The sequence below is a fragment of the Oncorhynchus keta genome, chromosome 31 (assembly GCF_023373465.1).
Source record: "Oncorhynchus keta strain PuntledgeMale-10-30-2019 chromosome 31, Oket_V2, whole genome shotgun sequence".
In the NCBI taxonomy this organism is placed as follows: Eukaryota; Metazoa; Chordata; class Actinopteri; order Salmoniformes; family Salmonidae; genus Oncorhynchus; species Oncorhynchus keta.
The window spans coordinates 25,562,451-25,577,260 of NC_068451.1; the positions used below are offsets into that span (position 1 = coordinate 25,562,451).

General features: G+C 45.1%; 1 protein-coding gene across 17 annotated transcripts; it reads right to left on the minus strand.

Annotated features, from left to right (window-relative positions):
* Positions 1 to 327: 327 nt before the first annotated feature.
* On the minus strand, positions 328 to 13,299 carry LOC118379505 (ribosomal RNA small subunit methyltransferase NEP1-like). 17 transcript variants are annotated; one of them, XR_008087805.1, is made up of 10 exons: positions 12,590 to 13,299; positions 11,982 to 12,083; positions 11,758 to 11,899; positions 7,515 to 7,723; positions 6,555 to 7,003; positions 6,405 to 6,479; positions 4,611 to 4,760; positions 3,396 to 3,545; positions 1,898 to 2,047; positions 328 to 772 (listed from the first exon to the last, which is right to left on the minus strand). XR_008087805.1 is itself a non-coding variant. In XM_052489245.1 (6 exons), exons 1-6 carry the CDS (start codon positions 12,869 to 12,871, stop codon positions 6,551 to 6,553), a joined length of 813 nt encoding a protein of 270 aa, XP_052345205.1. In that variant the 5' UTR covers positions 12,872 to 13,299; the 3' UTR covers positions 6,536 to 6,550. The 17 variants fall into 17 exon arrangements, 1 of the variants encoding a protein (XP_052345205.1); XR_008087806.1 differs by lacking the exon at positions 4,611 to 4,760; XR_008087804.1 differs by lacking the exon at positions 3,396 to 3,545.
* Positions 13,300 to 14,810: the final 1,511 nt, after the last annotated feature.

A 14,810-nucleotide genomic window follows, 5' to 3' on the forward strand; every position in this document is an offset into this window, starting at 1 on the left:
AAAACCTGCAAAATGGTTGTAACCCCCAATACAAAACCACGGATACAGCGACTTAGGTTTGCCAAAAGACGTGCTTCCTTGTGGAAATAGACCGAGAGTATGGACTAAAAGAGTAATATGCCAGTAGATGTTAAATTACAATGTTATATTTTGTCAATCATATTATTGTATTGGTTTTTATTACATTGTTACTCCCAAATTACATGGCTATTGAGTGATTATTCGACCAGTACTACATGAAAACATGACTTTTCTCCCCATCATGTGTGAAATGGTTTTGTTCCCTACTCTCCTAGTCTCTTTGACAAGGAACAATGGAAACATGAGGACAAACTATACCATTTATTTCCACTGTATAACCATGGGAACAATGATGCACTGGATACATGTATACAAAAACAAGCAGGAAGACCATATTTGGTGCAAAGTCCTTACAGATGGTGTATTCAAAACAGTATTTCATATTGAAACTTGGCCTAAGTTGAGAAATGTAAGATACCATATTTTACACACAATACATACACCCATAGAATCATACGAATCCACAGGAGGTAATTGGTGAAGTGGATCGTTTCTGTACAATGTTCCTTGACTGTCCGATCCATTTTTAGTCCATGTTGACAGTTTTAGCTGGAGCAGCAGTGTGCTGTCAACTTCATCACAACACGCCCCAGACCTCCTCAAAGGCAGAGCACATCTTGGCACAGGTGAGGGCAGCAGAGAGAGGGTAGTTACTGATGGAAACAGTCTTCTCTGTGTAGTCCACATTCACCTAAGACAGGAGAGGACAAGCAGAGGGTAGTTACTGATGGAAACAGTCTTCTCTGTGTAGTCCACATTCACCTAAGACAGGAGAGGACAAGCAGAGGGTAGTTACTGATGGAAACAGTCTTCTCTGTGTAGTCCACATTCACCTAAGACAGGAGAGGACAAGCAGAGGGTAGTTACTGATGGAAACAGTCTTCTCTGTGTAGTCCACATTGACCTAAGACAGGAGAGGACAAGCAGAGGGTAGTTACTGATGGAAACAGTCTTCTGTGTAGTCCACATTGACCTAAGACAGGAGAGGACAAGCAGAGGGTAGTTACTGATGGAAACAGTCTTCTCTGTGTAGTCCACATTCACCTAAGACAGGAGAGGACAAGCAGAGGGTAGTTACTGATGGAAACAGTCTTCTGTGTAGTCCACATTCACCTAAGACAGGAGAGGACAAGCAGAGGGTAGTTACTGATGGAAACAGTCTTCTGTGTAGTCCACATTGACCTAAGACAGGAGAGGACAAGCAGAGGGTAGTTACTGATGGAAACAGTCTTCTCTGTGTAGTCCACATTCACCTAAGACAGGAGAGGACAAGCAGAGGGTAGTTACTGATGGAAACAGTCTTCTCTGTGTAGTCCACATTCACCTAAGACAGGAGAGGACAAGCAGAGGGTAGTTACTGATGGAAACAGTCTTCTCTGTGTAGTCCACATTCACCTAAGACAGGAGAGGACAAGCAGAGGGTAGTTACTGATGGAAACAGTCTTTCTGTGTAATCCACATTCACCTAAGACAGGAGAGGACAAGCAGAGGGTAGTTACTGATGGAAACAGTCTTCTCTGTGTAGTCCACATTCACCTAAGACAGGAGAGGACAAGCAGAGGGTAGTTACTGATGGAAACAGTCTTCTCTGTGTAGTCCACATTCACCTAAGACAGGAGAGGACAAGCAGAGGGTAGTTACTGATGGAAACAGTCTTCTGTGTAGTCCACATTCACCTAAGACAGGAGAGGACAAGCAGAGGGTAGTTACTGATGGAAACAGTCTTCTGTGTAATCCACATTCACCTAAGACAGGAGAGGACAAGCAGAGGGTAGTTACTGATGGAAACAGTCTTCTCTGTGTAGTCCACATTCACCTAAGACAGGAGAGGACAAGCAGAGAGAGGGTAGTTACTGATGGAAACAGTCTTCTCTGTGTAGTCCACATTCACCTAAGACAGGAGAGGACAAGCAGAGAGAGGGTAGTTACTGATGGAAACAGTCTTCTCTGTGTAGTCCACATTCACCTAAGACAGGAGAGGACAAGCAGAGGGTAGTTACTGATGGAAACAGTCTTCTCTGTGTAGTCCACATTCACCTAAGACAGGAGAGGACAAGCAGAGGGTAGTTACTGATGGAAACAGTCTTCTCTGTGTAGTCCACATTCACCTAAGACAGGAGAGGACAAGCAGAGGGTAGTTACTGATGGAAACAGTCTTCTCTGTGTAGTCCACATTGACCTAAGACAGGAGAGGACAAGCAGAGGGTAGTTACTGATGGAAACAGTCTTCTCTGTGTAGTCCACATTCACCTAAGACAGGTGAGGGCAGCAGAGAGAGGGTAGTTACTGATGGAAACAGTCTTCTCTGTGTAGTCCACATTCACCTAAGACAGGAGAGGACAAGCAGAGGGTAGTTACTGATGGAAACAGTCTTCTCTGTGTAGTCCACATTCACCTAAGACAGGAGAGGACAAGCAGAGGGTAGTTACTGATGGAAACAGTCTTCTCTGTGTAGTCCACATTCACCTAAGACAGGAGAGGACAAGCAGAGGGTAGTTACTGATGGAAACAGTCTTCTCTGTGTAGTCCACATTGACCTAAGACAGGAGAGGACAAGCAGAGGGTAGTTACTGATGGAAACAGTCTTCTCTGTGTAGTCCACATTCACCTAAGACAGGAGAGGACAAGCAGAGGGTAGTTACTGATGGAAACAGTCTTCTCTGTGTAGTCCACATTCACCTAAGACAGGAGAGGACAAGCAGAGGGTAGTTACTGATGGAAACAGTCTTCTCTGTGTAGTCCACATTCACCTAAGACAGGAGAGGACAAGCAGAGGGTAGTTACTGATGGAAACAGTCTTCTCTGTGTAGTCCACATTCACCTAAGACAGGAGAGGACAAGCAGAGGGTAGTTACTGATGGAAACAGTCTTCTCTGTGTAGTCCACATTCACCTAAGACAGGAGAGGACAAGCAGAGGGTAGTTACTGATGGAAACAGTCTTCTCTGTGTAGTCCACATTCACCTAAGACAGGAGAGGACAAGCAGAGGGTAGTTACTGATGGAAACAGTCTTCTGTGTAGTCCACATTGACCTAAGACAGGAGAGGACAAGCAGAGGGTAGTTACTGATGGAAACAGTCTTCTCTGTGTAGTCCACATTGACCTAAGACAGGAGAGGACAAGCAGAGGGTAGTTACTGATGGAAACAGTCTTCTCTGTGTAGTCCACATTCACCTAAGACAGGAGAGGACAAGCAGAGGGTAGTTACTGATGGAAACAGTCTTCTCTGTGTAATCCACATTCACCTAAGACAGGAGAGGACAAGCAGAGGGTAGTTACTGATGGAAACAGTCTTCTGTGTAGTCCACATTCACCTAAGACAGGAGAGGACAAGCAGAGAGAGGGTAGTTACTGATGGAAACAGTCTTCTCTGTGTAGTCCACATTCACCTAAGACAGGAGAGGACAAGCAGAGAGAGGGTAGTTACTGATGGAAACAGTCTTCTCTGTGTAGTCCACATTCACCTAAGACAGGAGAGGACAAGCAGAGGGTAGTTACTGATGGAAACAGTATTCTCTGTGTAGTCCACATTCACCTAAGACAGGAGAGGACAAGCAGAGGGTAGTTACTGATGGAAACAGTCTTCTCTGTGTAGTCCACATTCACCTAAGACAGGAGAGGACAAGCAGAGGGTAGTTACTGATGGAAACAGTCTTCTCTGTGTAGTCCACATTGACCTAAGACAGGAGAGGACAAGCAGAGGGTAGTTACTGATGGAAACAGTCTTCTCTGTGTAGTCCACATTCACCTAAGACAGGTGAGGGCAGCAGAGAGAGGGTAGTTACTGATGGAAACAGTCTTCTGTGTAGTCCACATTCACCTAAGACAGGAGAGGACAAGCAGAGGGTAGTTACTGATGGAAACAGTCTTCTCTGTGTAGTCCACATTCACCTAAGACAGGAGAGGACAAGCAGAGGGTAGTTACTGATGGAAACAGTCTTCTCTGTGTAGTCCACATTGACCTAAGACAGGAGAGGACAAGCAGAGGGTAGTTACTGATGGAAACAGTCTTCTCTGTGTAGTCCACATTCACCTAAGACAGGAGAGGACAAGCAGAGGGTAGTTACTGATGGAAACAGTCTTCTCTGTGTAGTCCACATTCACCTAAGACAGGAGAGGACAAGCAGAGGGTAGTTACTGATGGAAACAGTCTTCTCTGTGTAGTCCACATTCACCTAAGACAGGAGAGGACAAGCAGAGGGTAGTTACTGATGGAAACAGTCTCTCTGTGTAGTCCACATTGACCTAAGACAGGAGAGGACAAGCAGAGGGTAGTTACTGATGGAAACAGTCTTCTCTGTGTAGTCCACATTGACCTAAGACAGGAGAGGACAAGCAGAGGGTAGTTACTGATGGAAACAGTCTTCTCTGTGTAGTCCACATTCACCTAAGACAGGAGAGGACAAGCAGAGGGTAGTTACTGATGGAAACAGTCTTCTCTGTGTAATCCACATTCACCTAAGACAGGAGAGGACAAGCAGAGGGTAGTTACTGATGGAAACAGTCTTCTCTGTGTAGTCCACATTCACCTAAGACAGGAGAGGACAAGCAGAGAGAGGGTAGTTACTGATGGAAACAGTCTTCTCTGTGTAGTCCACATTCACCTAAGACAGGAGAGGACAAGCAGAGAGAGGGTAGTTACTGATGGAAACAGTCTTCTCTGTGTAGTCCACATTCACCTAAGACAGGAGAGGACAAGCAGAGGGTAGTTACTGATGGAAACAGTCTTCTCTGTGTAGTCCACATTCACCTAAGACAGGAGAGGACAAGCAGAGGGTAGTTACTGATGGAAACAGTCTTCTCTGTGTAGTCCACATTCACCTAAGACAGGAGAGGACAAGCAGAGGGTAGTTACTGATGGAAACAGTCTTCTCTGTGTAGTCCACATTGACCTAAGACAGGAGAGGACAAGCAGAGGGTAGTTACTGATGGAAACAGTCTTCTCTGTGTAGTCCACATTCACCTAAGACTGGTGAGGGCAGCAGAGAGAGGGTAGTTACTGATGGAAACAGTCTTCTCTGTGTAGTCCACATTCACCTAAGACAGGAGAGGACAAGCAGAGGGTAGTTACTGATGGAAACAGTCTTCTCTGTGTAGTCCACATTCACCTAAGACAGGAGAGGACAAGCAGAGGGTAGTTACTGATGGAAACAGTCTTCTCTGTGTAGTCCACATTGACCTAAGACAGGAGAGGACAAGCAGAGGGTAGTTACTGATGGAAACAGTCTTCTCTGTGTAGTCCACATTCACCTAAGACAGGAGAGGACAAGCAGAGGGTAGTTACTGATGGAAACAGTCTTCTCTGTGTAGTCCACATTCACCTAAGACAGGAGAGGACAAGCAGAGGGTAGTTACTGATGGAAACAGTCTTCTCTGTGTAGTCCACATTCACCTAAGACAGGAGAGGACAAGCAGAGGGTAGTTACTGATGGAAACAGTCTTCTCTGTGTAGTCCACATTGACCTAAGACAGGAGAGGACAAGCAGAGGGTAGTTACTGATGGAAACAGTCTTCTCTGTGTAGTCCACATTGACCTAAGACAGGAGAGGACAAGCAGAGGGTAGTTACTGATGGAAACAGTCTTCTCTGTGTAGTCCACATTCACCTAAGACAGGAGAGGACAAGCAGAGGGTAGTTACTGATGGAAACAGTCTTCTCTGTGTAGTCCACATTCACCTAAGACAGGAGAGGACAAGCAGAGGGTAGTTACTGATGGAAACAGTCTTCTCTGTGTAGTCCACATTCACCTAAGACAGGAGAGGACAAGCAGAGGGTAGTTACTGATGGAAACAGTCTTCTCTGTGTAGTCCACATTCACCTAAGACAGGAGAGGACAAGCAGAGAGAGGGTAGTTACTGATGGAAACAGTCTTCTCTGTGTAGTCCACATTCACCTAAGACAGGAGAGGACAAGCAGAGGGTAGTTACTGATGGAAACAGTCTTCTCTGTGTAGTCCACATTCACCTAAGACAGGAGAGGACAAGCAGAGGGTAGTTACTGATGGAAACAGTCTTCTCTGTGTAGTCCACATTCACCTAAGACAGGAGAGGACAAGCAGAGGGTAGTTACTGATGGAAACAGTCTTCTCTGTGTAGTCCACATTCACCTAAGACAGGAGAGGACAAGCAGAGAGAGGGTAGTTACTGATGGAAACAGTCTTCTCTGTGTAGTCCACATTCACCTAAGACAGGAGAGGACAAACAGAGGGTAGTTACTGATGGAAACAGTCTTCTCTGTGTAATCCACATTGACCTAAGACAGGAGAGGACAAGCAGAGGGTAGTTACTGATGGAAACAGTCTTCTCTGTGTAGTCCACATTCACCTAAGACAGGAGAGGACAAGCAGAGAGAGGGTAGTTACTGATGGAAACAGTCTTCTCTGTGTAGCCCACATTCACCTAAGACAGGAGAGGACAAGCAGAGAGAGGGTAGTTACTGATGGAAACAGTCTTCTCTGTGTAGTCCACATTCACCTAAGACAGGAGAGGACAAGCAGAGAGAGGGTAGTTACTGATGGAAACAGTCTTCTCTGTGTAGCCCACATTCACCTAAGACAGGAGAGGACAAGCAGAGAGAGGGTAGTTACTGATGGAAACAGTCTTCTCTGTGTAGCCCACATTCACCTAAGACAGGAGAGGACAAGCAGAGAGAGGGTAGTTACTGATGGAAACAGTCTTCTCTGTGTAGCCCACATTCACCTAAGACAGGAGAGGACAAGCAGAGAGAGGGTAGTTACTGATGGAAACAGTCTTCTCTGTGTAGCCCACATTCACCTAAGACAGGAGAGGACAAGCAGAGAGAGGGTAGTTACTGATGGAAACAGTCTTCTCTGTGTAGCCCACATTCACCTAAGACAGGTGAGGGCAGCAGAGAGAGGGTAGTTACTGATGGAAACAGTCTTCTCTGTGTAGTCCACATTCACCTAAGACAGGAGAGGACAAGCAGAGAGAGGGTAGTTACTGATGGAAACAGTCTTCTCTGTGTAGCCCACATTCACCTAAGACAGGAGAGGACAAGCAGAGAGAGGGTAGTTACTGATGGAAACAGTCTTCTCTGTGTAGCCCACATTCACCTAAGACAGGAGAGGACAAGCAGAGAGAGGGTAGTTACTGATGGAAACAGTCTTCTCTGTGTAGCCCACATTCACCTAAGACAGGAGAGGACAAGCAGAGCTCAAACCAATGCATAATCATTTACAAAATTCCAGCTCCTTTTTAAAAAAAATTGGTAGACTAAATAAATAAAATCAACCCCCAACATCTATATTTCTAACACAAACTACCTACGTCAACTGTACCTAAATCAGATTCTGCCCCAGAGAAGTAGGATGAAGACGCCACTTAACACTGAAGTAGTAATGAGGGAGGGTAAGTGAAGCTGATCCTGGATCTGTGCACACGGGCCATTACCATAGAGCCTTAAGCTAAACTCACCGCTCCGTGTGCAAATGCTCCGACCACCACAGTGGCGGGCCCCTCCTCTGGTACCACGGTGCGGGCGCCCACTGCCTCCCCAGAGGAGAACGAGGTACAAATACGGGGGCAGCCAGGGGGCAGGTGGTCTGACACAGGGTTCTTGATGAGCTTCAGCAGGCGCTGGGGGCCATCAGCCGCCCTCACACTCAGCTTGTGCAGGAGCTGGACTAGGAGGAAACAGAAATACAAGTGGGATGAAACAAGAGAGAGGGAGATATACAGTAACTTCTGGTCACAATTGGTAGACTTGTTTACATTCTCCCACCATTAGCTCTGACAAATTGAACACCCTAGTCATTGGCGACGCCGTTACCCGTAGTATTAGATTTAAAAAGAATCATCTAGTGATCATACACTGTTTACCAGGGGGCAGGGCTACCGACGTTATGGCTAATCTGAAGATGCTACTGGCGAAGGCTAAAACTGGCGAGTGTAGAGAGTATAGGGTTATTGTTATCCACGTCGGCACCAACGATGTGAGGATGAAACAGTTTGCGGTCACCAAGCGCAACATAGCTTCAGCGTGTAAATCTGCTAGAAAGAGATGTCGGCATCGAGTAATTGTCTCTGGCCCCCTCCCAGTTAGGGGGAGTGATGAGCTCTACAGCAGAGTCTCACAACTCAATCGCTGGTTGAAAACTTTTCTGCCCGTCCCAAAATATATAATTTGTTGATAATTGGCCCTCTTTCTAGGACTCAACAACCAAGCCTGGCCTGCTAAGGCGTGACAGACCCCATCCTAGCTGGAGGGGTGAACTCATCTCATCTTAGAACATAGACAGGGCTCTAACTCCTCTAGCTCCACAATGAGATGGGGTGCAGGCCAGGCAGCAGGCTGTTAGCCAACCTGCCTGCTTAGTGGAGCCTGCCACTAGCAGTCAGCTCAGCTATCCCCATTGAGACCGTGTCTGTACCTCGATCTAGGTTGGGCAAAACTAAACATGGCGGTGTTCGCCTTAGCAATCTCACTGGAATAAAGACCTCCTCCATTCCTGTCATTTCAAAATAGGGCAACTTAATGTTAGATCCCTCACTTCCAAGGCAGTTATAGTCAATGTACTAATCATTGATCATAATCTTGATGTGATTGGCCTGACCGAAACATGACTTAAGCCTGATGAATTTACTGTGTTAAACGAGGCCTCTCCTCCTGGTTACACTAGTGACCATATCCCCCACATAGGCGGAGGTGTTGCTAACATTTACGATAGCAAATTTCAATTTACAGGGGGAAAAAAGACGTATCATCTAGTCATGAAATCTATGCAGCCTTCTCAATCACTTTTTATAGCTACTGTTTACAGGCCTCCTGGGCCGTACACAGCGTTCCTCACCGAGTTCCCTGAATTCCTATCGGACATTGTCGTCATGGCAGATAATATTCACATTTTTGGTGACTTTAATATTCACATGGAAAAGTCCACAGACCCACTCCAAAAGGCTTTCGGAACCATCATCGACTCAGTGAGTTTTGTCCAACATGTCTCAGGACCTACTCACTGCCAGAGTCATATTCTGGACCTAGTTTTTTTCCCAAGGAATATATTGTGGATCTTAGTATTTTTCCTCATAATCCTGGACTATTGGACCACCATTTTATTACGTTTGCAATCGCAACAAATAATCTGCTCAGACCCCAACCAAGGATCATCAAAAGCCGTGCTATAAATTCTCGCTCAACCCAAAGATTCCTAGATGCCCTTCCAGACTTACTCCACCTACCCAAGGACGTCGGAGTCCAAAAATCGGTTAACCACCTAACTGAGGAACAAAATGTAACCTTGCGTAATACCCTAGATGCAATCGCACCCCTAAAAACAAAAAACATTGTCATAAGAAACTAGCTACCTGGTATACAGAAAATACCAGAGCCCTGAAGCAAGCTTCCAGAAAATTGGAACGGAAATGGCGCTCCACCAAACTGGAAATCTTCCAACTAGCTTGGAAAGACAGTATCAAAGAGCCCTCATTGCTGCTCGATCATCCTATTTTTCCAACTTAATTGAGGAGAATAAGAACAAACCAAAATGTATTTTTGATACTGTCGCAAAGCTAACTAAAAAGAAGCATTCCCCAAGGGAGGATGGCTTTCACTGGCTTTCATTTCCACAGCAGTGATAAATTCATTACCTTGTTTGACGAAAGATCATGATCATTCGACTCCTCTTTAAATCTGCATATTACTCCAAAGCTCAGTTGTCCTGAGTCTGCACAACACTGTCAGGGCCGAGGATCAAGGGAGACACTCAAGTTTTTTAATACTATATCTCATGACACATTGATGAAAATAGTCATGGCCTCTAAACCTTCAAGCTGCATACTGGACCGTATTCCAACTAAACTACTGAAAGAGCCGCTTCCTGTGCTTGGCCCTCCTATATTGAATATAATAAAACGGCTCCCTATCCACCAGATGTTTACCAAACTCACTAAAAGTGGAAGAAATAAAGCTTCTCTTGAAAAAGCCAAACCTTGACCCAGAAAAGATATCAGTTTGTTTCGGTGGATGGTTTGTCTTCTGACAAATCAACTGTACATTTCGGTGTTCAAGATTCCGTTTTAGGACCACTATTGTTTTCGCTATACATTTTACCTCTTGGTGATGTCATTCGGAAACATAATATATCACTGCTATGCGGAAAATACAGAGCTGTACATTTCAATGAAACCTGGTGAAGCCCCAAAATTGGAAGCCTGTGTTCCAGGCATAAGGAAGTGGATGGTGGCAAATGTTTTACTTTTAAACGCGGACAAAACAGAGATGCTAGTTCTAGGTCCCAAGAATCAAAGACATCTTCTGTTGGATCTGACAATCTTGATGGTTTTACAGTCATCTCAAATGAAACGGAAGGACCTCGGTGTTACTCTGGACCCTGATCTCTCAAGAATATTTCAAGGACAGCTCTTTCAATCTTCGTAACATTGCAAAAATCAGAACATTTCTGTCCAAAAACCATGCAGAAAAATTAATCCAAGCTTTTGCCACTTCTAGATTAGACTACTGCGATGCTCTACTCCGGCTACCTGGATAAAGCACTAAATAAACTTAAATTAGTGCTAAACACATACCCGCACGTACACTACAGTCACAAGACGCAGGCCTCCTTACTGTCCCTAGAATGTCTAAGCAAACAGCCGGAAGCAGGGCTTTCTCCTATAGAGCTCAATTTTTATGGAATGGTCAGCTTATCCATGTGAAAGAAGCAGACTCGGTCTCGACCTTTAAGTCTATATTGAAGACTCATCTCTTCAGTAGGTCCTATGATTGAGTGTAGCCTGGCCCAGGGGTGTGAAGGTGAACGGAAAGGCACGGGAGCAACTAACCACTCTTGCCGTCTCTGCCTGGCCGGTTCCCCTCTCTCCACTGGGATTCTCTGCCTCTAACCCTATTATGGGGGCTGAGTCACTGGGTTACTGGTGCTCTTCCATGCCGTCCCTAGGAGGGGTGCGTCACTTGAGTCACTGACGTGATTTCCTGTCCAGGTTGGCCCCCCCTCGGGTTCGTGCCGTGGGGGAGGTCTTTGTGGGCTATATTCGGCCTCGTCTCAGGGTAGTAGGTTGGTGGTTGAAGATATCCCTCTAGTGCTGTGGGGGCTGTGCTTTGGCAAAGTGAGTGGGGTTATATCCTGTCTGGTTTCCCTGTCCGGGGGTGTAGTCAGACAGGGCCAGTGTCTCCCGACCCCTTCTGTCCCAGCCTTTAGTACTTATGATGCAATACTTTGTGTCATGGAGCTAGGATCAGTCTGTTATATCTGGAGTATTTCTCATGTCTTATCCAGTGTCCTGTGTGAATTTGTGTGTACTTTCTCTCTACCCCCCTCCCCAGGACTACCTTGCCTGATGACTCCTTGCTGTGCCCAGTGCTGACCCTGCTGGTCATTTATGAACATTTGAACATCTTGGCCATGTTCTGTTATAATCTCCACCCGGCACAGCCAGAAGAGGACTGGCCACCCCGCATAGCCTGGTTCCTCTCTAGGTTTCTTCCTAGGTTCCCGCCTTTCTATGGAGTTTTTCCTAGCCACCGTGCTTCTACATCCACATTGCTTGATGTTTTGGGGTTTTAGGCTGGGTTTCTGTACAGCACTTTGTGACATCAGTTGATGTAAAAAGGGCTTTATAAATACATGATTGATTGGAGAGAAGGATGGTAGGAGAGTGAATGTATGAAGAGAAATTCAGCAGAACGTAGCAGGCTTACCCATGAGACCACAGAAGCGGTTGAAGGTTCGGGGGATGCGTGTCTGTGGGTTGATCTCAATCAAGGCGTTCCTCTCTGTGTGGATGTAAACCTGTAGGAGACCTGCCCTGTTCAATGGACTGTCCATCAGCATCAACAAACACTGGGGAACAATGAGAGGATATTGCTGGGTTAGAGGAGCGAAGAAGAAAGATGACTGGGTCAATGTGAAAATGACAGCTTACCTGATGTGTAATGTCAGGTCGAATCTTCCCTGGGTCCCGTCCACTTTTGATGATCATGCCCTTGTGTTGGTCACAGTTCAGCAGTTCAAATGTCTTGCCAACCTGATGGGAAAGAGTACAACATGATTGACGTCCTTCATTGATTATGGTGCAAATTCCATGCCCACTATTTAGAACAGGGTTTCACAAACTTGGTCCTGGGGGCCGTTTTGTTTTTTTCCCTAACACTACACAGCTGATTCAAATAATTAAAGCTTGATTATGAGTTGGTATTTGTGTCAGCTGTTTAGTGCTAGGGCAAAAAAACATGTACCGGGGGGCGAGTTTGGGAAACCCTGCTTTAGAACATGCATCAGTGGGCCTGCAGGCAGGAGCTAACCAATAGCAAATAGTTCCATCCTGGTTCATTCAGTCACAAAAACAGTTACCGTGCAGAATGCAATATTCATATCACACATCTACCAGGCAAGTCTGGTTGAACAGGAAGCTATCTATATTGTTTATATCCAATAACGCGGGTAATCAGAGAAGCAGCTAGCGGTAACAACGTTAGTTTGCAAACACAGCAGTTAGATGGCGAAAGTGAATAGCGAAATACCCCTCTTTACCTTCACTGTTTCCAGCGTTGCCCCCTCTAAAATAACTACTAGTCGCCTTTCCACCATGCGATCGTGTAGGCTCCGCATATGTTTTGCTGGTTTGGGTTCATATTCGTCTAAATGCTCAAGACCACGCTTGTCACCACTGTGGGCTTCCATTTTGCTTCGGGGTGGTAGTCGCTGGAATAACGCGTCATACTGATGGAGGAGTTGTGCCAAGGTTCTAACCGCTCCTTTGAATAACGAGACAGCAGGCGGCCGTCTATGGCGGCAGATTGACGAAGACTGCATTTTCTGAGCGAAACTGACAAAGACATACCTCCAACAACAGATAAAAGCTCACATAATTCTGCCCAAAATCAATGACAGTTTATCTCAACCAGTTGCATATGGACTTTTAGGTGAGCGCTGATGCCGCCCTGTGATAAGCAGTGCCCACTTTGTCATAAGGCAGGGACGCAAAATATTTATCATGTCCATTCCCAGCCGCCTCTCCAAGGTGCTGTTGGAGAGACGCAGCGCTACACCAACATTCCGTGAAAACATGAATCGAACACAAATCATGTAGCAGATATAGCATATGGTAGAAAGAGTATGTGGCCTTTTCTGGAGCGCTCAGGCCGGAGATAAAATGTATGACAACGGAATTAGAAGGAAACGTTTTACAGGTTTCTCCAATCAAATAGCCTAACCTAAATAGCGCCCAACCACTAGTCCTAACAGCTTGCCTGTCCACAGTTTTAACCTAGCCATTATAAACATGTTGTTTAACAAACACATATTAAATGTATACGTTGATTACTCCATAAGAAATACAACCCCCTAAACATTAAAAAAATGCAACTTGCTTTTGTAGAATTATCAGCCACACATCTATGACCAAACCTCACTGATTCAGAGGGGTTGGGTTAAATGCGGAAGACACATTTCAGTTGAATGCATTCAGTTGTACATCTGTCTAGGTATCCCTTTCCCGTTTCCTTATTTATTTACAGTTGAATATCGGAAGTTTGCGTACACTTAGGTTGGAGTGATTAAAACTCGTTTTTCAACCACTCCACAAATGTCTTGTTAACAAATTATAGTTTTGGCAAGTCGGTTAGAACATCAACTTTGTGCATGACAAGTCATTTTTCCAACAATTGTTTACAGACATATTATTTCACTTATAATTCACTGTATCACAATTCCAGTGGGTCAGAAGTTTACATACACTAAGTTGACTGTGCCTTTAAACAGCTTAATATTTTTCGAAAAGGATGTCATGGCTTTAGAAGCTTCTGATAGGCTAATTGACATCATTTGAGTCAATTGGAGGTGTACCTGTGGATGTATTTCAAGGCCTACCTTCAAACGCAGTGCCTCTTTGCTTGACATCATGGGAAAATCAAAAGAAATCAGCCAACCCATAATGACCATCGTTATGTTTGGAGGAAAAAGGGGGAGGCTTGCAAGCCAAAGAACACCATCCCAACCGTGAAGCACGGGGGTGGCAGCATCATGTTGTGGGGGTGCTTTGCTGCAGCAACATCTCAAGACATCAGCTGGGAAGTTAAAGCTTGGTCGCAAATGGGTCTTCCAAATAGACAATGACCCCAAGCATACTTCAAAAGTTGTGGAAAAATGGCTTATGGACAACAAAATCAAGGTATTGGAGTGGCCATCACAAAGCCCCGACTTCAATCCTATAGAACATTTGTGGGCAGAACTGAAAAAGCGTGTGCGAGCAAGGAGGCCTACAAACCTGACTCAGTTACACCAGCTCTGTCAGGAGGAATGGGCCAAAATTCACCCAGCTTATTGTGGGGAGCTTGTGGAAGGCTACCCAAAACATTTGACCCAAGTTCAACAATTTAAAGGCAATGCTACCAAATACTAATTGAGTGTATGTAAACTTCTGACCCACTGGGAATGTGATGAAATAAATAAAAGCTTAAATAAATCACTCTACTATTATGACATTTTACATTCTTAAAATAAAGTGGTGATCCTAACTGACCTAAGACAGGGAATTTAACTAGGATTAAATGTCAGGAATTGTGAAAAACTGAGTTTAAGTATATTTGGTTACAATGTATGTAAACTTCCGACTTCAACTGTACATCCACACACTATTCATACACACATTTTCAACGCTGTTTGTGTCTTTGGCACCATCTAAACTGGCAGACACACTCTCCCCTACACTTATTTAAGGTAAGCGGACCAGAACCTCCAAACATAACTAATA